Source organism: Meles meles, chromosome 13, assembly GCF_922984935.1.
Source record: "Meles meles chromosome 13, mMelMel3.1 paternal haplotype, whole genome shotgun sequence".
Lineage (NCBI taxonomy): Eukaryota > Metazoa > Chordata > Mammalia > Carnivora > Mustelidae > Meles > Meles meles.
In genome coordinates this window covers 62,122,802-62,145,804 of record NC_060078.1, presented here as the reverse complement: position 1 = coordinate 62,145,804, position 23,003 = coordinate 62,122,802, and the positions used below count along the sequence as shown (strand labels likewise).

The 23,003-nt window shown below is 50.9% G+C and overlaps 2 protein-coding genes across 4 annotated transcripts in view; one reads left to right on the top strand and one right to left on the bottom strand.

Moving 5' to 3' along the window:
- Nucleotides 1–1,795: 1,795 nt before the first annotated feature.
- On the top strand, nucleotides 1,796–6,440 carry CALHM2 (calcium homeostasis modulator family member 2). 2 transcript variants are annotated; one of them, XM_046026303.1, is made up of 4 exons: nucleotides 1,796–2,096; nucleotides 3,310–3,758; nucleotides 4,012–4,737; nucleotides 5,524–6,440. In XM_046026303.1, the coding sequence occupies exons 3-4, from the start codon at nucleotides 4,183–4,185 to the stop codon at nucleotides 5,938–5,940; spliced, it is 972 nt and encodes a 323-aa protein (XP_045882259.1). In that variant the 5' UTR covers nucleotides 1,796–2,096; nucleotides 3,310–3,758; nucleotides 4,012–4,182; the 3' UTR covers nucleotides 5,941–6,440. The 2 variants fall into 2 exon arrangements, with proteins under 2 accessions (XP_045882259.1, XP_045882258.1); XM_046026302.1 differs by lacking the exon at nucleotides 3,310–3,758.
- Nucleotides 6,441–8,005: 1,565 nt separating this feature from the next.
- Nucleotides 8,006–23,003, bottom strand: part of PDCD11 (programmed cell death 11) — a 43,067-nt gene continuing 28,069 nt past the window's right edge. The window contains exons 22-36 of one of the 2 annotated variants that reach the window (XM_046027157.1): nucleotides 20,352–20,460; nucleotides 18,892–18,981; nucleotides 18,591–18,693; nucleotides 17,963–18,140; nucleotides 15,126–15,182; nucleotides 14,496–14,618; nucleotides 13,752–13,874; nucleotides 13,031–13,331; nucleotides 12,682–12,798; nucleotides 11,829–11,975; nucleotides 11,360–11,607; nucleotides 10,491–10,659; nucleotides 9,790–9,943; nucleotides 9,169–9,334; nucleotides 8,006–8,430 (exon numbers count right to left, since the gene is read on the bottom strand). In XM_046027157.1, coding sequence (XP_045883113.1) covers nucleotides 8,259–8,430; nucleotides 9,169–9,334; nucleotides 9,790–9,943; nucleotides 10,491–10,659; nucleotides 11,360–11,607; nucleotides 11,829–11,975; nucleotides 12,682–12,798; nucleotides 13,031–13,331; nucleotides 13,752–13,874; nucleotides 14,496–14,618; nucleotides 15,126–15,182; nucleotides 17,963–18,140; nucleotides 18,591–18,693; nucleotides 18,892–18,981; nucleotides 20,352–20,460 — 2,257 coding nt within the window. In that variant the 3' untranslated portion in view covers nucleotides 8,006–8,258. The remainder of the gene's footprint in view (nucleotides 8,431–9,168; nucleotides 9,335–9,789; nucleotides 9,944–10,490; nucleotides 10,660–11,359; nucleotides 11,608–11,828; nucleotides 11,976–12,681; nucleotides 12,799–13,030; nucleotides 13,332–13,751; nucleotides 13,875–14,495; nucleotides 14,619–15,125; nucleotides 15,183–17,962; nucleotides 18,141–18,590; nucleotides 18,694–18,891; nucleotides 18,982–20,351; nucleotides 20,461–23,003) is intronic. The other variant, XM_046027158.1, reaches the window with a different exon arrangement.

Genomic DNA, 23,003 nt, shown 5'->3' with positions numbered 1-23,003 from the left:
GGGGAGTTAAGATTCAGCACATGAATCTGGGGGGACACATTCAGACCACACCGCCCTCCCTTGGAGGGCTCCTTGGAGACCACCTGAATGCCCTGAATGCCTCCTTCACATCCAAGTCTCAGGGAAATCAGACCTCCCCAGAGCTTGGCCATTTAGAAAAGAAAAGAAGCTGGTATCTTTCCATTTTCTCAAAACCCCTACCCTTGGGGAGGGGGCTCCAGAGTGCTAACAGGCTTTGGCCTGAGGTAGGGATGAGGGTGGACGGGTGGGGTTGGGGAGCTGCCTAGAGTAGAAAAAGTTCAGACTCCAGAACGAGAGAGAATTGGGTCAAAGGCTAGCTCTACCATTTACAGTGTCCCTCAGGCCAATTGCTTCCTTTTCTGTGCCTCAGTTTCCTTATCTATATAACGGAGATGAGGGCACCTTCCTGACGGTGTTGTTGTAATCAGGAAATAGGCGAAGTGTGTGAAGCTCGTGGGACAAAACAGGCCCTAGGTACATGGTGGTTAATGTAATGTGGATTCCTGCAACATTGCTTTCATGATTTCCCTTCTTCCCATCTATTCTTCCCTCCATTCCCACTTCTGAGTCCGGGTCTGCATTCCTTTCATTATTTGGGAGAAGGATGAGCCTTGTAGGCCCAGGAGGCTGATGGAGAGGCTGGAGGGCTCCTCTGGGGGTGGGACTTCATCTAGGCCCTGAATGAGGACAGGGTTCAAAGGCATAGAGACCAGGTCTGTGTCGGTGGGTGGGGAGGGGTTTCCAGTGGGAAAAGCCAGCCCAGGAAATCAGGAGGTACAAATGTCAAAGAAAGAACAAAGGTTTGGGTCGAGCAGATTGGGGTTCAAGAACTAGAGCAGCAAGACCTCACCAAATCCTTCTAAATCCTTCTCACCAAATCCTTCTAAACCTCAGTGTGTCTATCTGTAAAACACAACTTTAAAAGGACCCACTTTTCACAAGCATGGTGAGAATAAAAAGGCTAACTTTGAAGGAAGAATCTGGAGTGGTGTCTGGCACATGGGAGGGCCTGGATAATAAACACTGGTCTTTCCCTTCATCCTTGCCCATGACAAGCACAGCTCAGGGAGGCAGGCCAGCAGTTCCGCCATCCTAGAACCACAAGCTCTTGCAGAGCTGACGGGAGACTGCGGGGTCTCCCTTCATCATAGGTGTCACCTAGCCTGTCCCTGGACAGGGTTCTCCCCTTTAGCATTCTTGATTCATGACTTTTCAGCCTCAGCTTGCACACGCCCACGGATGGGGAGCTCATGACCACTTTCTGGGACAGGCAGCTCTGATGGTAACGTGCCTCATTTTAATTTCCACCCACCACCCAGAGCTCTGCCCACAGGGCCTCAGAGAATCACTTGCCAGCCCTCCTGAGATTGGAAGCAGTACCTGAGAGTCAGCTGAAGTATGGACAGAAGAGTCAGCAGTCAGGAGGAGGACGGGCAGAGGCAGGAGGGCTCTGAGGGAGAAGAGCCAGAATAAGGTGCAGGGGCCCTGGCCCGTGCATCCTACTAGGGCTCCCCGTCAGTCTGATGGCATGGCCCTCCCCTCCAACTCTGCTGGAGTCCAGCAGGAGTCCAGCATGGGGAGTGCTCCTGAAACTGGCAGGGAGGGCAGGCCCAGGCAGGATGTCCCAGCAGACCCCCCTGCCTCGCCCTGGAACTGGTCCCACTGGTGTGCAGCCACCGGGGCAGCTGGCTCAGGGGGGAAGGCAAGGCCAGGCACAGGCTGGGCTACTGCCGCCGGCCGCCAAACAGGCAGCCCAACTTCCTCTCCTCTTGCACCGCCCTCCCTGCCCGCCCTCCCCAGCGCGGGAGGGAGGCTGTTTTTCCACTCGCTGCTTGCTGCACAAGTTCCATCCTGTTTCTTTCTTCTGCTTCCCTGGAGTTTAAAACTTCTTTGAAAGCACCACCGAAAACACCACCGGCCCCAGGCCCTGCTGGTCTCAAGCTTCCTGCTCCGGTACAGAAGAAAGCACGAGGGAGCCCGTGGACGGCAGCGCCTGCAGCACTTGGGGGGCCCGCCCTGCAGGCCCATGCCCCGCCGAGGCTGGAGCCACTGGTTGGCACCACAGCTGGCCCCAGGTAAGGAAGGGCCCCTCCCTGGGGCGTGCCAGGCAACGGGGGGGGGGGGGGGGGAGCAAGGCTGCCCAGAGGGTTTGTCCTGGGGAGAAGGGCCTCTCACTGAGGCTCCTCTGGGCAGCCCCCTTCCAGTCCGTCTTGTCTTCTGCCCTGACTGCTGTTGCAGCAGGTCCCGCCCAGGCCCAGATGCGACCCCTCCCTGGCCTACAGAACAGATGTTTCAGTAGGCTCAGATGATGGCCTCCTCCCTCCACTGCTCACCATCCTCTGTGTTCTGCTATCTGGTACCCCACTTTGGGCAGTTTATGAACCCAGGGCCCCATGAAAGCTCATGAGAAGACCTGAAGTCAAGAGGTGAAAAGGAAGAGACGAGCCTGACTTTAACACATTCAGTCCTGGCAATATAAACTCTTTCCCAGGGTGTAGGATGGAGTCCCTGCCCTGGGCATGGGAGGAAGAGTCAGATCCCTCCTCCTCCTGGCTCCCCACGTGGTCACTGAGCTCTGCCCATCCCATCTGGCAATACTGGCAGAGACCGGTGAGGGGGAGGGTGGTAAAGGGCACAGAAGGAAATGTGGCAGGTCTCCCCACCTCTGTTTGCTGCCCACCCTATTCCTCCATTCCCTGGCTGCTTCTGGCTGTGGACTTTTGTTTTTCATCCCCCAGATTGGGAGAACATGGGCCACACCCTAGGCTGTGTCTCTGCTTGTGTGGGTGGGGCCTAGAAAGGGAGCCCACTTCCTAGCACCGCTGGAGCCCAGATCATGGCGAACAAACTGGGGATGGGCTGGTGGGGATGGTCGAAAGTTGGCCTCCATTCCCTGTCACTGGCAGGCTGGGCAGCCCCCTAGGAGGCTGCTACATAGGGCAGAGGTAACGGGTGGGGAAGGGAATGTTCACCAGGACTCTCATGGATGAGCACAGAACAAGGGCCGGAGACCAAGAAAACAGAGGACTCACTTGGCTCCACCCACCCTTGTCTGCTTCCCAAACCTCCTTAGGTCAGGCTCAGAAGTCCTGCCCAGACACCTCCATGCTGTCGTGGCCTCAAGTGAGGCATGTTCTCCTCTTTAGGCCTCAGATCTTGGCAGGAAGGAGAATCGTCCCCACTGCCTCACGTCTGGGAGTCACTCTAAAGTCTTGACAGGGTGAAATGGAGGGTCTCACACGGAGGACAATGGTCAGACATCACTTATTCCCTTTCTTTTCCCGCCAGCATCCCTACGGGGAGACCAAGGGCCAGGAGGATTTATCCTCTTTTCACGGATGAGGACACAGACCCAGAGAAAAGTCATGGAGTGTGTTGAGAGCCAGGATCTCCTAAACCAGTCTGGACTCTGAGGTCTCTAAAATGGAAACACTGCCTCGCTGGACACTGACCAGAGGCTCTTTCCTCCACCCCACCCCACACCACTGAGGCAAACCCATGCCCTTATCTCCCAGGATACCCACTGCAGCTGGGATGCCCATGGGCTAGAGGCCTGGAGGACAACAGCCTCCAATAGTCCTAGGTCCCTCAGCACCCTAGCACTACTGGAACCCCACCTTCCCTGGTGCCACAAGGCCATCATTAACCCCGACTGCAAGAGAAGCCCGTGGGAGTAACAAAAACCCAAGCGCCTGAGGCAGATGGACCTGAGCCTGAATCTCAGCTCTGCCGCTTCTGTGAGTCCCTGGCAAGCCCCTCACCTCTGTGCACACGGGACAGGGCAGCTCCATGAGGGATCTTGATGATGGGCAGTGAGGGATACAATGCACCTGACATCCAGTGGGAGCTCAGTGAGCAGTTGTCACCATGTCCCCAAGGTCCCAGGGTTCCCCAAGTCTCCTCCTTTCTCACTAGCTTGGCCATACAGGATCCCCTCGATTCCTTTCAGTTTCCCAAGGCAAACATTTATCAGCCTCCTTTATCCCATAGGAAGCACCAGGCTGGCCACTGGAGGGGATAAAATGGCAAGACCGTGCCCTGCCTTCAGATACCCACCAGCCTCCACTCCCTCCTAATCTGGTCAGGAACCATCAGGAACCATTGATCCTGGTCTCCCCCGCCCCCAGCCTTGCCAACAGTCCCCGCCGCTGACACGTCACCATGGCGGCCCTGATTGCAGAGAACTTCCGCTTCCTATCGCTCTTCTTCAAGAGCAAGGACGTGATGATTTTTAATGGGCTGGTGGCACTGGGCACAGTGGGCAGTCAGGAGCTGTTCTCCGTGGTGGCTTTCCACTGCCCTTGCTCGCCTGCCCGGAACTACCTGTACGGGCTGACAGCCATCGGTGTGCCGGCCCTGGCGCTCTTCCTCATCGGGGTCATCCTCAACAACCACACCTGGAACCTAGTTGCCGAGTGCCAGTACCGGAGGACCAAGAACTGCTCGGCCGCCCCCAACTTCCTCCTCCTCAGCTCCATCCTGGGCCGTGCAGCTGTGGCCCCGGTCACCTGGTCTGTCATCTCCCTGCTGCGCGGTGAGGCCTATGTGTGTGCTCTCAGCGAGTTTGTGGACCCGTCCTCCCTCACAGCCGAGGAGAAGGGCTTCCCACCAGCCCATGCCGCCGAAATCCTGGCCAGGTTCCCTTGCGGGGAGGGCCCTGCCAACATGTCGGGCTTCCGGGAGGAGGTCACCCGCAGGCTCAAGTATGAGTCCCAGGTAAGGCTGTGCAAGGGGAAGCTCCTCTTCTTTCTTCCCTAGGCGACGGCAGGTGGGGAGGTACCGGGAGGGTCCAGTGTTGAAGGCAGTGCTGGTCCTCGGGGGGCTAGGGTCTCCAGGAAAGCACTAGATCATCAGCATCAGTATCTGAGCTGGGTAGCCTGTGACTTAGGACGTGGTGAGGCAAGTTTTAAACATTAAAGGAACGTTCTTCTGGCTTAGACTTAGGCTTGATCCCAGTCATCGCTACTTGTCCCAGATTGAGCACGAGCCCCTGTAAGCTCACGAAACATCTGCTGTCAGCTAGGAGTTGACAAGTTCCTATCCCCAGAAGGACCCCAGCCCAGCACCGAGGGAGCCCAGGTGTTGCTGACCTCAGGGAGTCCCCCGAGCGAGGAAGCGGCGGCTGCTGCCCTGATCCTAGCCTCAGCCATGGCTCACTTCTGAGGGAGCACAGGTCTGTCGGGGCAGAGGCCTGGGCAGAACACGCAGCTGGAAGCGCTCCCTCAGAGCAGCAGGGCACGGGGGAACAGGAAGGAGCCCAAGATTTTCTAAAAAATAAAAACCAAAACCAGAGCATGAGAGTTCAAAGGAGTGAGGACGGAGTGGAATCCCAGCCGGAAGGGCCGGCTTCCCTCTGAGGGGGAGAAGCTGCTCTCAGAGGGTGTGGCCCACAGGGTCAGCCCAGCCCAAGCCCTGTGACCCGCTCGTCGGGCTTCTTCCTGGGGCAGGTGAGGGTCCAGGCAGCCCCTTGCCCCTCCTTAAACCTGCCCCTTCCCCTGCCAGCTCTTCGGGTGGCTGCTCATCGGCGTGGTGGCCATCCTGGTGTTCCTGACCAAGTGCCTCAAGCACTACTGCTCACCGCTCAGCTACCGCCAGGAGGCCTACTGGGCGCAGTACCGCGCCAGCGAGGACCAGCTCTTCCAGCGCACGGCGGAGGTGCACTCCCGGGTGCTGGCCGCCAACAACGTGCGCCGCTTCTTCGGCTTCGTGGCGCTCAGCAAGGAGGACGAGGAGCTGGTGGCCAGGTTCCCAGTAGAAGGCACCCAGCCTCGGCCGCAGTGGAACGCCATCACCGGCGTCTATCTGTACCGCGAGAACCTGGGCCTCCCACTCTACAGCCGCCTGCACAAGTGGGCCCAGGGTCTGACGGGCAACGGGGCAGTGCCCGAGACCATGGAGATGGCCCCGCTCGCCTCCTAGGGGTCTGGGCCCCACCCTCTCGGCAGGGACGGTACTTGGTCTCAAACTGAACTCCATGCCTGCTCCCACCAGCATCAGAAGGGGATTTTTTTTCACTTGGGAGGGAAATGGGCCAGGACCAGGAGCACAAAGTAGCCTGGGGTGTGGAGAGTGAGTAGACAGTGGGGTCCACTCCAACAGGAAGGCCCCAGCCCTGAAGAAATCCCCTCTCCCGCCGACAGCAACCACTCAGTCAACAGCTTGGGAGAAGAGACCCTTCTGTAAGAACTGGTCCTTCGTAACTATGATGTGGACGACCTTTTACTGGTGGGACTCCGAGCCTCGGCAGCCCTGGCCAGCAGAGCCAGGTGACAGGGAAGCTCACCAGCAGACGCCTCATACAGGATACCGTGTGGTTAACGTACACATGATTGCACGTGGTTACCTGGCTCAGGGGTGCTCAGCCGGGAGATGCCCTCCAACATCCAACTCTGGCTTTATTTTATATACTTAAATTTTTGATAAAGTTTTTCTTAGTATAAAGCACTAGCTTGGTGTCTGCATGATTGGATGGGCCATGCCACAGTAGGCTGGTAGTCATGGAGACAGACCTGAATCCCATCCCCTTGGGGGCGGGGCAGAGAGACCCTGGGCGAGATTAAAATGGATGGGAGGGAGGACAGGGGTAGAGGGAGAAAGCCAAGTGTTGGGAAGGCCCTATGGCTGATGATGTCTTGACAATTAGATTCAGTTATCTGATTTGATCCGGGGAGGTGAAACCTGGCCTTTCTTAGAGGGAAAATAAGCTTCAATTTCATGAGTCAGAAGATTGCACACTCAGTAGGGCAGACTGGCTCCTACAACCTAATGCCCCAAAACCAGGACAGCCTCAGCTGGGCCTCTCCCCCCAACCCACACACGCCCACCCTTGTCTGGACACCTCCACCACCTCTAAAACCTTTGATGCTCTCCCTGTCCTGCTTCCCGGCATTCCACCCAGTCACTTTCCATGGAAAAGCTCTCCTGCTATCAGGGCACGTAAAGCCCTCAGCCAAAGAAAACATTTAACCCCCTTAAGACCAAGCTGAACAGGACTGGCTTCAGCAACTACAGGGTCTGGTGCTGGTGTCCAAGAATTCTGAAACATACAGGATTATTACGATCAAAGGAGATGGAGTCCATCTTTCCAGAAAGTTTACAAGGGTTACAGAGAGGTATGGGTGTAGTGGACCCACCCTGTCCCGTTCCCTCAAGTCTCAAGGAAAACCATCAGGCCAATCAATGCCCTCCACCCAGCAACCTCTTCCCAGAGGAGCCACAAGGAGAAACCATGCAGTTCTTCCCAGCTCACACAGCATGGCAGTCTACACCCTCACCGAGCCTCCCACCCGCAGGCTCTGTGGCAGCACACAAACATACATTCTCATTCCATCCACAGAACAACTCTTCAAAGTAGGACTTTTTGTCCCCATTTCACAAATGAGACACCCACCTTGGAGACCTTAGATAATCGGGGCCTGGTGGGCCTGGGAGGGAACACCACCAGGTAGTTTAAGCTAATACCTATGGCTTTCCTCTCAGATGGCCCGGCTCCCCAACGGTCCTTCTCCCCAAAGGGGTCTGCCTTTGTCCTCCTGTCCCAGCCTCACGTACTCCACAAGCGGGCACAAGAACTAGCTGAGCCCAGGTTGAGGGAATGCCCAGAGACTCCGAGACCTAGGGGAGGAGTCCTGCTCCTTGGGCTCTGCTGACTCCCTCTGGCTGGACCAAGAGGCTGCCAGAGCCAAAGTGGGATCCTGACCACAAGATTGTCAGGAGTCAGCCCCTCCCTTCCTCCTTCCTAGGAAACCCCCAAGAGGGAGAGAGTCTTCGCTCTTTTAGGAGTCCCAAGAGCCTGCTGTTTATAGCAACCTCAGAAAAAGGGAAAATGGGCACCTGGGTAGCTCAGTCAGTTAAGTGTCTGACTCTTGATTTCAGCTCAGGTCATGATCTCAGGGCCGTGAGATCAAGCCCCATGTTGGGCTCCATGCTCAGCGGGGAGTCTGCTTGAGATTCTCTCTCTCCCTCTGCCCCTTCCCCCTCATGTGTGCTTTCTCTCTCTTGCTCCAAAAAAGGGGGGGGGGATGAAATAAAGTAGTACTAAAATAAAACATGCAAAAAGGAATTATAGGAAAGCTCAAATTCTTTTTCATCCTGACAGGATTACCACAAAGTTGCTGCAGAAAAAGCAACACTTAAATAAGAGTCCTCAGGCAACACAGTTTTCCGACAGCCTAGGGGCCCGAGATTCAGCCGGGCTCGCTCACTGCTGATGTGGTCATCTGAAGCCAGCTTGGCCGCTAGTCCTCCAACATGGAGCTCTTAGCTTCCACGTATTCCAGGGCCTTCGCCTTTACTGCCTGCACGTCCTTCTCGGTGCCATGTTGTTTCTCATAGTCCAGGTAGCGCTTGAAGAAGAATTTCATTCGCTTGGGGGCCAGGCTGAGATGAATGACCCGTTCAAAGATGTCCCTGTGAGGAAGAGCAAGGCAGCATTTGCCTCCCGCCCCAGGCCACTTGACCACTGACTAGTTTTCATCCACTTGCCCTGCGGCTCTGCAGCCAGGCTCCCTGTTCCCCAGCACCCTCACTCCTACCTTTACATTTACTACCATGTTAACTCCTAAGGTATCCATGGGGAGAGAGATTGCCACCATCACTTTCCAGATCACACAGACACCCACGGGTGTTAAAAGGACTTACTGGCCTGAAGTCACATAGTGAGTCAGGACAAAGCTGCTGGGATGGGGATACACACAGGTAGGGACCTGTGAGTAGAGCGCCGCTTCAAACTCACTGATGGGCTTGGGCGAGGCACTAGTTCTTTCTGGACCTCAGTCCACCTGTCTCTAACCCTCTCTGCCCCCCATTGGGGGAATGCAGGTGACAACAGCAAGCCTGTGACCGTTCTCTACCACAAGAGCCAGGCTCAATGAAATATGTGGGAAACCAAGTCTTCTGACCCCCACACCAGGGCCAGCCTACTGCCCACCCAAGACTCCACACACAGACCAGAGGCTGGCCCCTGAGGCAGCAAAACAAGTCGGAAAATGAGTACCACAGGACCTGGTATGTCATGTCAAAGCTGTTCTTCCAGTCAGTGAGAGAACTGGGAATACTGGAAGATTCCGGGGGATAAAACTCATCCACTTGGCCCACATCCCCAACCTTTCACAGTTAATTCAACCCTGGCCTGTCTTCGCCTCTCACCGGACGTCCTTCTGGCTGCCATGCTTAATGGTCATGTCGATGTAAACCGACCAGACGTCGGTGCGCTTCGGGTAGGTGCTCAGTGTGTTCTCAAAAATGGCTTTGGCCCGTTCCGCATCCCCCAGCTGGAACTCCAGCTGGGCAAACTTGGCAATCACATCCACATCTGCAGGGAGAGGCAGCTCAGACACACAAAGCAGACAGACCCCTGCCCATAGCATAACGTGCTCTACGGACAATCTGACTCCTGACTCCCTACTCATAGGTTCCAAGACTTAGGTGATGACAAGTGAACACTGGGAAACTCTGGGGCCAAATACACAAATGGGCACTGATGTAGTATTCCCACTGCAGACACCCCACTCTCTGGGCTCAGAAAGGAGATGGGGCAACAAAATCAGCGCTAATTATTTTGTTCCTCCATCTCTGAAAGTTTTGCATCTGAAATGCGACACATGTGATGTTCACAACCATATAATCGACAGTGAGATCCATGCCCTCCACCAGGCTTTCCTAATACCACACCACCCTCAGATGAGAAAACCTCCAAACCCTACACCCAGATATCACAGAGCATAATGTGACCAGGAATGGGGCTGGAGGCTAGGGATGAGCACTCACGCTCTTTAATGGGCAGACACTCGAGAGCTCGCTGCATCACACGGTGACTGGCCCCAGCCTGGCCCCTCCGCAGAAGAAAGGCACCATATTTGATCCAGACAGCTTTCTCCTGCCTGAACCGCTTCAGCATCCGGTTGTAGAGTTCACCAGCTTCCTGTGATATGAAGTGTGATATGACAGAGGGGGCAACAACTGAGACAGGGAGAACAACAAATGACAGACAGTTGTGCTCACGAGAGGCTAGACGTGGCCTCAGACTCAGTCACTATGTAGGCACAACTCTAGATCCTGAGGAAAGCAGACAGGTTCCCAGAGATGGGGAGAGCACAGAAAGGGCCTAACAGGGTAGGGAGTCCCCCTACTAATCCTGTGCTGTATGGAGGTCCTAAGAGTAGAACATGAGAATGCCAAGGGAGAGGAGGAGAGACAGAAAAGGGACATGTGGCTGAGCTGCCGCCTTGTGGCTGTATGCCCACGAGATACACAACAGGGGTCCACCGTCCCCTTTACTTCCCTCATCTTCGCCCTGCCTTCCTAAAGCAAACGTGGGAGGAAAGGACTCCTCGCACTGGGAAGATGAACAAGTTGGGCCCAGAGGTCACAGAGCAAGCCTGTGTGGAAGACTCCCTGGGCTTCCCAGGAATTAATTTCCGAGTTGCCGAGAACCGCCTGACAGTGGGCCGCCTGGCCCAGACTCCTACCTGGAATTTCTCTGATTTGGTGTAGATGTCAGCCAGATGGAGAAAGACCTTGAGAGGCTCGTTGTACTGCACAGCCCGCTCGAAGACCTTGGTCAGTGACTCCTGAGAGCCGTACATGTTTTCTAGATTCAGCAGCGCCACCCACACGTTCAGCTTCTCCTGCTCCTCTCTGGAGGGAGAGTCCGCACATGAGCTCCATCACCTCCGCGGAGGAAGCCTGCACTACCACCCAGGGATGCTGCCTACAACTACTTCTTCCTTCGCAGGCTCCATCCACATCCTCAGCTCCCGCCCTCAAGTGAGCCCGTGGCCCCCGCTGTAGCTCTCACGGAAGCAGGAATGCCCGGCCCTGACTGCTGGGCTTCCCTTGGTGTCTGCCTCCATTCCAAAAAGGAAGCCCACGAAATTTTAACCTGGCTCAAGGTTTGGCCGGAAAGGAACAGAATCTCTGGTCTGGTTCTGTCTCCAAACTAAGAGTTAAGCAAAGGCTCGCCAACGCTCCTCTTAGCTGTCAGGAAACTCAGTCTACCCTGTGCCTGGCACGTGGCCACTGAATGTCTGCACCCAGCTATGCGCAGTCATTGTCCCTGTTCTACTTCTGTTCCAAGTTGGGCACCTTATCTAAGCACAGGGACTCCTGTAAGTGTCACCCTTCACTACCTCAGTGAAGAGGTCTATAAAATATAAACGAACAGATCTGTTTCGCTAGGAGCTGAAGCCTGAAAACCCACGGGTGCTGATGGCAGCCACCCAAACTGCTGTCGGCCTCCTGAGGAGCAGATGGTCTGCAGGCGACAAGGCCTACAGCCCGGGGAGACACCTCCCTGTCAAGAGCCACCCCCTACCCAAGCAGAGGGCCAAGACAAGACCTGAAGGAAATGGTTTTGAGAGCCCTCTCGGCCACAGCCCGGGCCTTCTCGATTTCCGTGGCCTGCAGGTGGAAGGCCATGTACTGTAGCCACAGGATGGAGCTGTTGGGGGAGCTCAGCAGGAGACGGTCAAAATCATCCACTGACTCTGGCTGTCGCCCAGGATCCATGAGCGCCTCCTCGATGCGGGACAGCTCTTTCTCTGCCTTCTGCTTCTCCAGCAGCCTTTCCTTCCTGCTCTTCTTCTGCTACGGAAGGCACAAAAACTCGTGAGTAACCTGCTCCCCAGGCCACTATGGCGGTCTGTGCTAGAAGCCAGAGTTGGCAGGGCAGTCCGTGAGCCCTAGGATTGCTCACAGGCTTGAGACTGCCCTGCCCCGTCAGAAGGGACACTCAGGCCCGGACAGAGCAAAGGAGACTGGCACCCAGAGGTCCCTGCTAAAGGACAAAGCCCTGCAAAAAACGTCACCGTGGCCTGCTGCAGCTCGTCGTCCTCCTCGCTGTCTGAGCTGTCTCGAGGTGGTAATGCTGGGGTCAGAGAGTCTAGTCCCACGTCCCAAACGAAACCAGAGGACAGCTGGAGCCGGGGTGCTTCTGCTGGCCTGGTCGTCTTCTCCTGAAGGATCACAGAGGTGTGTGAGGAAAGCACTCAACTCGGGCTGCACCCTATTCCCCTTGAGGAGCCAGGGCCCCCACCACGCACGGAGACCTTCCTCTCCTCCCAGGGCCAGGCTACGCCAGGCCCACTCCGCTGGAGAAACTACATAGTAGTGATGTAAAAGATTTCCTTGTAAATAAATTCATTTAGGAAACAAGCTTTTAAAACATACGTATGTAAAGACAAATTTAAAAATCCCATACATATGTGTATTCCTACGTACGTTCTTGTATGAAGTACCATATGCGTATAATGTGCTGGCAGAGCTGGGACAGAGACATGACAGGCGTTCCGAGGGTGCAGGCATATGAGTACCTAACGTCTGGGCAGCCCTTCCAGTCAGGCCTCTGTCCAAATGGTACCGTCCTCACCTTTCAGAGGGAGATACAGGCTCAAAGAGGTTAAGCCTTTATTTGCCTACCCCATGGATTTAATTCCACTCTACTCAACAAACACCGATGAGAATTTATTTTATGCAGCCCAGTCCTTGGGTAAAGCAGGGTCTCTGTTTGACCTGTGAATGACCAAGTAAAGACCTAGCAGCCCTGCCTTAGGTCATGGGAGAGAAGAGGACGAGCCAAAGACTGCCCAGCTCTCAGGCAGGGGACCAAGGACCTCCCTCCCCAGCGCAGCCTCTCCTCCCCCACTCAGCGCTGTCCCTCACCTTGGGGAGCACACTCATCTCTTCCATCTCCTCGTCTCCTTCCCGATAGTACACTTCAACACCGCTGTCATCCTCCTCTGATGGAGCAACTTTCTTCTGCTTCTTTTTCACTCTTTCCTGAGGTCAACGGGGCGGGGGTGGGGGGGACAGATGGCGAGCCGCCCTCCTGCCTTGGAGAACCTACGGGCAGCCCAGGGCCATGCCCTCCCCCTGCCCCTCCTGGCACCCCCAGGGCCTGGCTCTGAACTCACACGGCTCTCAGTCCAAGAGAAGGCTACCTGGCTGGCAGGCTGGCTGTGAAGCACGGTCCCTTCCCCATGAGGGGGGCTACCCTCCCTGAGGAACGCACCTGCTCGCCTGCAGACTCCCGGCGCCGCCGCCTGCCCTGCTTCTCTGCCTGCGGTGTCTGGGCCTCACTCTTCCCCTGGCCAGGCAGTTGCGCCTCCTCCGGCCCTTCCTGGTTCCTCTTCCTTTTCCTTTTATGACTCTTCTTCTTCTCTTCTTCTCCTTTGTGCTCTTTCTCTGCCACCTCCCTTTCCCTCTCCTCTTGTTTTGGAAGTGGCAGTCCTAGGGAGGCAGGAAACACGTCCGGCTTCCCAGTGTCATCAGGGAGGAACGACAGTTCTACCCGGTTCTTCTCGTGGTTCAGGCTACAACAGGGAGGGAGGGAGGACAATGACAACAAACACAGCAAGTAGCCCAGGCCTTCCTCTCTTGAGCAGCCCAGTTTTCTGGGCCCGGCACCCCCTGCCTTGAAATCCGTTCAGTATTCTTCAGAATGACCTGCACATTTTACCAGGCTGAACAGTGAAATACAGGGGGCAGCTGCGATGTTCCCTTACTCTGTCCCCAACAACAACTGCCTATGCACAGAAAAGTTTCCGCATCAGCTTTCAGGAGCCAAGACTAGGGCTGAGGTAGAAGGCTCCAAACAATGGGGCTGTGTTCATCTGAACACTGCACCACCCCCCATCGCATGCTGTTGTGTCTAGTTTACCTCTGAATCTCCTCCCAGGGCTCCCAGGGAAACGAGGGGGTGCAGGACAGGGTGCAGCAGGGGAGACACCTACCTCAGGACCTTGGCTGTGAGCAGCTTCCCTTCCGGGAGGTGTTTGTTATAAAGGGCTTTCTCGGATGGACTGTACTGGGAGACATACGGATATCGGGCCAAACCCACAACAGAGGGGCCAAGGCTGACAGGAGAGAGACAAGGGTCCTGTGGTCATAAATACAGCAACAGAGTCCCAGCCTTGCCTAGAGCCTCCGCTTTCCCAGGGACCCAAGTTGTGACAAGGATTTAGGACAGACAGAAGGTCCCGGCACCCAAAAGGATACAGAGAGCTTTGTAAACTAGCAACAATTATCAGGCATAATGAAGGTGGGACTGAAGGGGGTCTCCCACCCCACACCAGAATACCAGGACGCATGAATCTCAACGGCTGGAGAAGATGAAAATGACAAAGCTGTGGCAGAAAAGGCCGTGCTCCCTGCTGGCTGTGAATGCTATGTAATTTCACAGAACATTTACGAATCACGATCAAATACTAAATCAAAGAAAATCCAAATATATTTAAAATTGAAATTGAACATGCCATGCTCTTTGTCCGAAACACCAATAAAAATAATTCAAAACTTTTTTTAAAGTTTAAAAACATCTCAGAATTTTAAAAAACTGATGGGAACTCAGTCTCCCTTTTCCTTTGTATCTTCTTCAGAGAAAGAGACCAAGGAATGCCACAGACTAAGGACGAGAACAGGCCCGGGGGGTGGGGGATGGCACTCTCGTCAGGCCCATCAAGTGCCACCTCACTCACCGGAAGAGCACGCCATGCGGCTGGATAGACTTCACGTAGCCCCTCAGGAGCTGCCCTTCCTGAATGTCCTGGATGGAGTTGATCTCAGGATCAGTTATTTTGCTCTTCGTCTTCGGGTTTGTCCTAAAGGAATAGAAGGCTTACGTACATGTACCCCAACCCTCCTTTCCCCACTCATACCCCCGACTCGTTTGCGATAACCTCTACATATAAGAATACAACTCTGGACCCATCCATAGGCTTATACCTTCAGAGCCCTGAATTCCTGTCAGGACTTGGCCTCAAAAACATCCATTTCTAACCACGGAACAGGCTGACTTCAGGCCAATCACTCCATGACACGTGCCATGAACTATGGAACCCAGGGGTTGGACCATCTCCCCACGCTGGGGTCATTGCATGGCCACCTTGAACATCATATTCAGATGTCCGAACCTTGCCCTGGGCAACAAGAGTCTATGCGGACAGGTTCTTCTAGCAATGTGAATGCCCGCAGTTTTTCTGGATAGACAGGGCCGGGTATAAAGTGCATGAACAGAAAAGAAAGGGGGGAAGCCCCAAGTTCTGTATCAGGTCTATGCAGCCTAGCCTCTCTTCCATGCCCTTCTTATCCCCAGCACAGACACTCACCTGGACGATCGCAGTGACAGAGTCAGTACATGGCCTGTAGTAGCCAGGACGTAACATCTGGAATGAAAGCCAGAAAATGAGATGCTGACTTTTCAGCATCCCAGGACACAGCAGAAGGCTGGAGCTTCCTCTCCACAAGGCTGACCAACAGGCCAGAGTGAGGGGACAGTTCACCTGGGCTCTGTTCTTCATTCTATTGAGAATGTGCTAAGGGACTCTGGACAAGTCACCTCTCTGGGCCTCAGTTTACTAGCCTCTCACTATCTAGTCTTCTTACCCAAGAAAGGTGCTGGAAGAAGAAAATGGAAGGAGGCATAGATCCCTTGGGAAGACACACAGAACCACATGGGTACTCAGAGGAGGTGACACCAGTCTGATGCTGGATCCCCGCGGTGTGCAGTCTTAGCCACTAACCACTGCGACCTGTCACCAGGGGATGACCTAGGTCCTAGAGCAGGCTCGTGGCAGCAGAGCAGAGGAAACAGATCAGTGAGGCCTGAGCAGGGGAGGCTTTCAGGAGGCAAAGCAAGGTTTACTCTTTGGTTAGGTTTCCAAACTTTTTCCTCTGAAAGCAGCACTTAGCAATGCAAAGTCACAATTTCAAAGTATTAAGTCATAGCAGCGGAAAGAAATTCAACAATAGTCCAAATTTTTCCCATGACAACAGTCCCAAATTTTTCCTGCCTCCTAGCCCCTAAAGCAGGAAGGATCTTAGGGATCATCTACCTTTAGGCAATTAGTTTATTATCCACATTAGACAGATATCATAATTGAATACAACTCACAGATTTGGCTACAATAAAATATATTTAAAGTAAATATTTTAGGGCACGTGGTGGCTCAGTCAGTTAAGTATCTGCCTTCAGCTCAGGTCGTGATCCCAAGGTCCTAGGATTGAGCCCCGCATTGGGCTCCCTGCTCAGTAGGGAGCCTATTTCTCCCTCTCACTGCCACTCCCCCTGCTTGTGAGCACATACACTCTCTCTCACTCCGTCAAATAAATAAATTCTTTAAAAAATAAAATAAAAATTTTGCTAAGAGCCACAACCACATTTCTAAGAAGATTTTTATCTATTTATTTGAGACAGAGATATGGGAGAAAGAGCACGCGCAAGCGAGCGAGCATGGCGGGGGGTGGGGTCACAGGGAGAAGCAGGGAGCCTGATGTGGGACTCAATCCCGGGACCCTAGGATCATGACCCGACCCAAAGGCAGTCGCTTATCTGAGCCACCCAGGTACCCCACAACTACATTTTTAAGCCTCAAAGAGACAAAGCAAAGATAATCCTGGATTTCTCATATGTGTTCCTTTTCTTCACCCAGGCCCTAAATATCTCTGTGCTGTTCAGCTCTGATAAGAGGTGGTGGGTTTATGAGGCAGGTGCTGGCGGCTGGGATACTTAAAGTGGGAAAGAACATTACAACTTTCCTTCCTCTCTCCTCAAGGCTTCTCACTCTACTGTCAGCCAACCTGGATTCTCAGAAGTCTGTACAGTATCATGCTGAAGCCTGCCTCTTCAAGGCTAATTTATTCACCCTGGAAAATGACTTTAAAACTCTGAACCAGGGGCACCTGGGTGGCTCAGTCTGTTGAGCATCTGACTCTTGTTTTGGCTCAGGTTGTGATGTCAGGCTCCATACTCAGTGGGGAGACTGCTTCTCTCCCTCTCTTTGCTCCTCCCTCACTCGTGCTCTCGCAGATAAATAATCTTAAAAAATCAAAAAAAAAAAAAAACTCCAAACCAGGCTCATTTTAGTGGACATAATATAGTTCATAAAACACCCCAACTGCAAAAGGTCTCTTTTTGCAGAAATCATGTACAGATCAATTTTTTTTATTAAAAAGATGAATGGTCCAGTAGAAAAATGAGCAAACAAAAGCAAAGAACAAGACAAGCAAAGCACAGAACAAATGTAAACCGCCAATAAAGTGGGAAAATGACCAGTAGGAGAAATGCAATTTAAAACGAGAGATCAATTTTTGCCTATTTAATAGCTTAGATTAAAAATTAAGAATACCCACTGTTGGCAGGGGTGTGAGAAACAGTCATATTTATGGCAGGAACATAAATCAGCAGTCTTTTTGGAGAGCACTTTGGCAAAACGTGTAATGCCGTTTGGCCCATCAGTTTTAGTTCTGGGAATATATTTCACGATACATTTCCACTTGTGTCGAAACACATGCACAAAGATATTCACTTCATTATTACTGTCCATCAACAGAGGTTTTAGATAATGATAAAAAAAAAATGAAACACCAACAAAAATGTTAAAAATAAGGTAAAAGAACAAGGTCGAGGGGTGCCTGGGTGACTCAGTTGTTAAGCATCTGCTTTCGACTCAGGTCATGACCCCAGGGTCCTGGAATCAAGCCCCGCATTGGGCTCCCTGCTCAGTGGGGAGTCCGCTTCTCCCTCTCTCACTCCCCCTGCTTGTGTTCCCTCTCTCACTGTGTCTCTGTCAAATAAATAAATAAAATCTTAAAAAAAAAAAAAAAACAAGGTAGATTTAGATATACTAACGCAGGAAAAGAAAAAGTCCATGATAAACTGCTATGAGAAAAAAAGCAAGCTGCAGAATATATAAAATGGAATTCTATTATTACATTTTAAAAAAGTATACCTCCATGCATGTAAAAGTCTTGAAAGATAGAAACCAAGGTATATAATGATGAAAAGTGGTAGAGAAAGCAAGCAGCAACAGAACTTTTCCTTTTTTATTACAATTTTCTTTTGGTACAAAATCAGCTATCACATCCATTATTTTTTAAAAAAAGAAATCTAATCTACATTCCCACATAGAGTTGAAGAGGAAAAAATTGAACAAACCAGGCCTACCTGACAACCTTCTGGGGGACGAAGTCTTCCAGGGGCGTCTCTGAGTAGGAGTCGCTCAAGTGAAATACACTGACTCTTCCGATCTTCCCAAAGGGGAAGGAGACAGTCAGCCCCTCCTTGGGAGTCACCTTCACCACTCTGCCCATGGCCACTTCCCCCTTCTCAAGCTTGTGAGGACCTGGTAGGTAGGAGAACAGTAGGAGAATAAACCTGACTCAGGGAAAGGCAAATGAAGAAAGAAGCTGGAACACTGGCCAAGCACGGGCTGGGGAAGTCAGAGGCTGCCCAGATTTGGGGACGTCTAGGCAGAGTGGACCAAAACAATCATAAACACCCACATTACCATGCCATGTAGTCAGGAAATCTCAGGGCCTTGTGGTGGACAACCCCTTCTGAGAGACTTGAGAAAACCAACCAAGTCTGAAGAGGTGACTCAGACAGTAGTAGACTGACACAGACCAGAGAACAAAGCCCCCAAAGAAAGTGTTCCCAGAAGACACAGGGCTCAGTAGGCTTTCTGAGGACTCCAATACCAGAGGCACCCTTGAACCTGGGCACTATCTGATGACTCTTTCCCACTCCTTTCTACCCTCTCCCTTCTCTGACCAGGCATCATTTTTCACCACACCTATAAGTGAGAGACACAAGAAAGCCTTGGAAGAATCTGGGCCAACAACGGTAGCCTTCAGGGCCTGGCCAATCCGGAACTTCTTATCTGGATGTTTTAGAACCTGGAAGGACAAGAAAATTCCTTTAATGTCTGGAGAAAAGGTCTGTCATTTACCCAAAACTAGCATTTAAGTCTCTATACCAAGTATGTCCCAAACCAATCCCTGGATAAGTACATGGTTTCTTATACCCGCTGCACACACCAGACACGGCCAGCTTAGGAGCCTGGATTTCCTCTCCAGGATCTCAAGCTCACTGACCTTGAAGCTGAGAGAGGTGAGCAACAAGGGAATCCTGCCCCGGATGTCTGGAGCAATCTCCACCTCGAGCCATTTCTTAACCACGTTGTACTGGAGAAAAACACAGGAGAAGAAACGGAATGGGATGGATATAAGCATCTTCTTTTCCCTTCATCAAAATAGAAGACTCTCCTAAAAACTGCACGGCTGAAGGGGTTCTAATCCTACATTTTTCCCAAGGGACAGGAATCCACCCCCTACATCCCACTGCCCCTCTCCAATCTCCACTTCTCACAGACTTCACTCAAGAGTTTGGCTCAGAGCCTCTGCTAGGCTAGCCGACCATGCATCCCATTTGGTGCCTCAACTGATCAGGAGGCAAAAATGATCTCAGAGGTGTCCTCAAGCAGCAGGAACAATCCCACTGACCTCTGCAGACTCCTCCAAGATCAGCTCTGCTGAGTGATGGTTTAATCACCTCTCTCCAGGGCTCAACATCTGATTTCTAAATCAATTTAGATTTTGATTCTTCCCTCTTTACAGTGTCCTGCCCTAAACACACAGCCCCAGCTTTCAAAGTGAATTCAACAAGTCACTTATCAAGCAGCCACTATGTACGTGGCATCATAGTGATAAATAAAAGTCAAACCCGACCTTCAAGATTACGTTCTACAAAGAGTAAGTCAAAAAAGTGTGCAAATAACCAGAGCAGTAGAAATACACTGTGCTACGGGAATACCTAGAACTAGGAATATGGGGCGGGGGGGTGGGGGGGATAACTGTGCTGGGCCTTCAAGGGTTATAGGAATGAACAGAGGGTACTCTGAGTACAGAAATAAAGACAAGAAGGGAAAGAGGAGGTTTTCAGGCTGAATGGTACACAAGGTGTATGAGGTCAGATTATGAAAAGCTTTAAATACCACTCTAAGACACCAGGGGTTTATGAAACCCACCAGAGGTAAACTAAAGGGCATCAGTGACATGCTCAGCCAGATGCTTATGGAAGAACAATCCGGCAGCAGTGAAGAGGAGATATCCGTCAATGTCAAGCCCAATCCAACTTTCTCTCTGATATATTCCAACTGGTACAGCTTTCACTGATCGCTTCCCTTTCTTCCTTTCATGAACACCTGTTCCATTTGGGGCTAGAACACATAATCTGGCACCCAGGTACATAGTATTCTGCATTGTACCTGAACTTTATAAAAGACAAAAATCTAGACTCCAACAGCACATTGACTTTAAATCTTGCTCTCTATTTTTTCTTCCCTTTCGTACCATTAATCTACAAACATGTTCAACTGTGAGTTGCTTGCTAAGTGTTTCGTGAGCCATAATTTTAGCTCCTCAGTTAGGCTTCTGGTCTCCCACAAACCAACACGGTAGCAAACAGAAGCAAATGTTAAACGCTAATGGCTGTTGTCTCCAGCTTCTCCCTCTTTTTTCACGGCATCATGCTGCAGAGTGTGCGGACTACTCACCTTCTTCAAGAAGCAAATCAAAGTCTGCCCAGCCTGGTACTGTTTAACCTTCTCCAAGGGGCTAACAGAGTGAGTGTTGAGAGCAGTGCAGCCATGCTTCTCCAGCTCACTGTTGGCAGAAAAGCAATGGCAAGAGTATGCCAACCTCTGGATACAGCTTCTAGCTTAAAACCATCTGTCCCACGTCGTCACGGACTGACTGCACCCCCCATGTCCATGCACAACACCCACATGCCCATTTCTCTCCTCCAAGGGGAACGGTCAGAATACCTGCATAACCGCTATCTCTGCCACTTCATTCACCTAGGTATGAACAAGCTATAAAGTAGGTAGCCTACAATCCTTAAAAATTTAGGAAACAACATTGTTTTACTACTTCTTTTGTAATACTATTTACCTATTGCTTTACAGTTTGTAGAACTTTCCCAAATAATCTCTTAATGAATGTGACGACAATCTTATGTGTGCATGAGGCAGGGTAGATATTATTAAACTCATTTTATGCTATTAAACCAGGAGTTGAAGTCAGGGCTCTGATTCGAAAATCCAGGGCTCTGTCCCCTATGCTACCTTGAAATTATTACTGTCTTTCTGCGCAGTAAAGCAAAAAGGGGACGTGGTTATCAGTCCACAAAGCACTTCAAAAAAAAAAAAAAAAAAAAAAATCACAGAACTCCCCATCAAGCTTACCAAGTAATTTCTAAAACAAAACCAAACAAGAAAATAGTACAAGTAATGCTAATAAACTATCACATATCACATATAATAGCAATCACTGGTGAATATAGAAAAACAGAAACATTCATATACTAGTAAAGTTAAAATGCATATACCTTATAACCCAGAAAATTCCACCTTACAGAAATCCTTGCACAGACACATAGTGGAACAAGTTCAGAGATGTTCTCTGTCGCATTATTTATAATAGAGAAAAACTGGAAACCACCTTAAACATCCTCCATTGGTTGGAGAATATATATAGTTGGGCACATTCATAAGATGAATTACTATTTTAACTACAAATACAAAAGCAGATCTCAAAAACAAAATTTTAAGTGAAAAAAACAAGTTGCAGAATATTAAGTACAGCATGTGATTTATGTAAAGTTTGAAACCACACAAAATAATTTTGTAGACATTCATGCGTGTGTGTGTGTGTATGTGTATATATACATACACACACACACATATATATGTACACATAAATATGAAAGAGTTGGATATATATCAAATGAACAATGGGTAATTCATCCTCTGGAGGGTGGAGAGAGAGGCCTAAGGAAGGGAACATCTATAAAATGTTATTTCTTAAAACATCCACAGACAGAACATCTCCATGCTGGGCACTGAAATGGGTCATTTATATGCAGTATCTATAATGCTTATACAGTAGAATGAGAAAGCTTAGTCACTCAAGAGCTGGCACTGGAATGCCTCTCTTACAGGCTAAACCGTGTCACCCCAACCTCCAAGTTTTTACGCTGACATGCTAACCCTCAGTATCTCAGAATGCAACTGCATTTGGAGACTGGGAATTTAAACGGCTGATTAACTTAAAATGAGAATGTCAGGGTGGGCCATAATCTAGTTATGATAATACTAATAATAACTGTTATTATTATTATTAGGGTTAGCCTATAATGCAACAAAACCCAATTAAAAACCATGACTTGAATAGACGTTTCTCCAAAGACATATAAAAATGACCAACAAGCTGAGAGCCTAGGTGGCTCAGTTGGTTAAGCGTCCAACTCTTGATTTCAGCTCAGGTCATGATCTCAAAGTCGTGAGTGAGATCAAGTCCCAAGTTGGCTCTGGCACTTAAGCATACTGCCTGCTTAAGATTCTCTCTCACCCTCCCTCTCTGCCCCTCTCCTCACTTAAAAGAAAAAAAAAGAAGACCACAGCCATGGGACAAGGTGCTTCACATCACTAGCCATCAGGATAATACACACGAACACCACAGTTGAAACATCTCACCTCACATCTGTGAGGATGGCCATTATCAAACACACAGAATACAAGTGTTGGCAGGGATGTGGAAAAAAGGGAACTCTTCCTTGCACACTGTTGGCAGAACTATGGGATGGTATAGATACTGTGGAAAATAGTATGGAAGAGCCGCAAAAAAATTAAAAACCGCCATATCATTCAGCATTCCCACCTCCGGGTATATATCCAAAAGAACTGAAAACAGGATCACAAAGAGATATTTGTACATTCATGTTGACTGCAGTGTTATTCATAATAGCCAAGATCCAGAACAATCCAAGTATCTGTTCATGAATGGATGAAGAAATGTGATCTGTATGTACATGGAATATTATTCAGCCTTTATCTTATTTTATTTTAAGATCTTATTTATTTATTTGATAGAAACACAGCGAGAGAGGGAACACAAGCAGGGGGAGTGGGAGAAGGAGAAACAGGCTTCCCGCAGAACCTCAATGTGGGGCTCCATCCCAGGACCCTGGGACCATGACCTGAGCTGAAGGCAGATACTTAAAGACTGAATCAGCCCGGTGCCTCGATTACTCAGCCTTTAAAAAGAAGGAAAATCCTGCTATATGCTACTATGCGGATGAACCTTCAGAATGTTGTGCTGAGTGAAGCTAGCCAGCCAGAAGGACTAACCATGATCCACTTACACGA

Bases quoted from the DNA above. Each gene is read 5' to 3' on its own strand.
- CALHM2 (XM_046026302.1), top strand. From the start codon at position 4,183: ATGGCGGCCCTGATTGCAGAGAACTTCCGCTTCCTATCGCTCTTCTTC. The intron at 4,738-5,523 runs GTAAGGCTGTGC...TTCCCCTGCCAG, and splicing joins GGCTCAAGTATGAGTCCCAG to CTCTTCGGGTGGCTGCTCAT.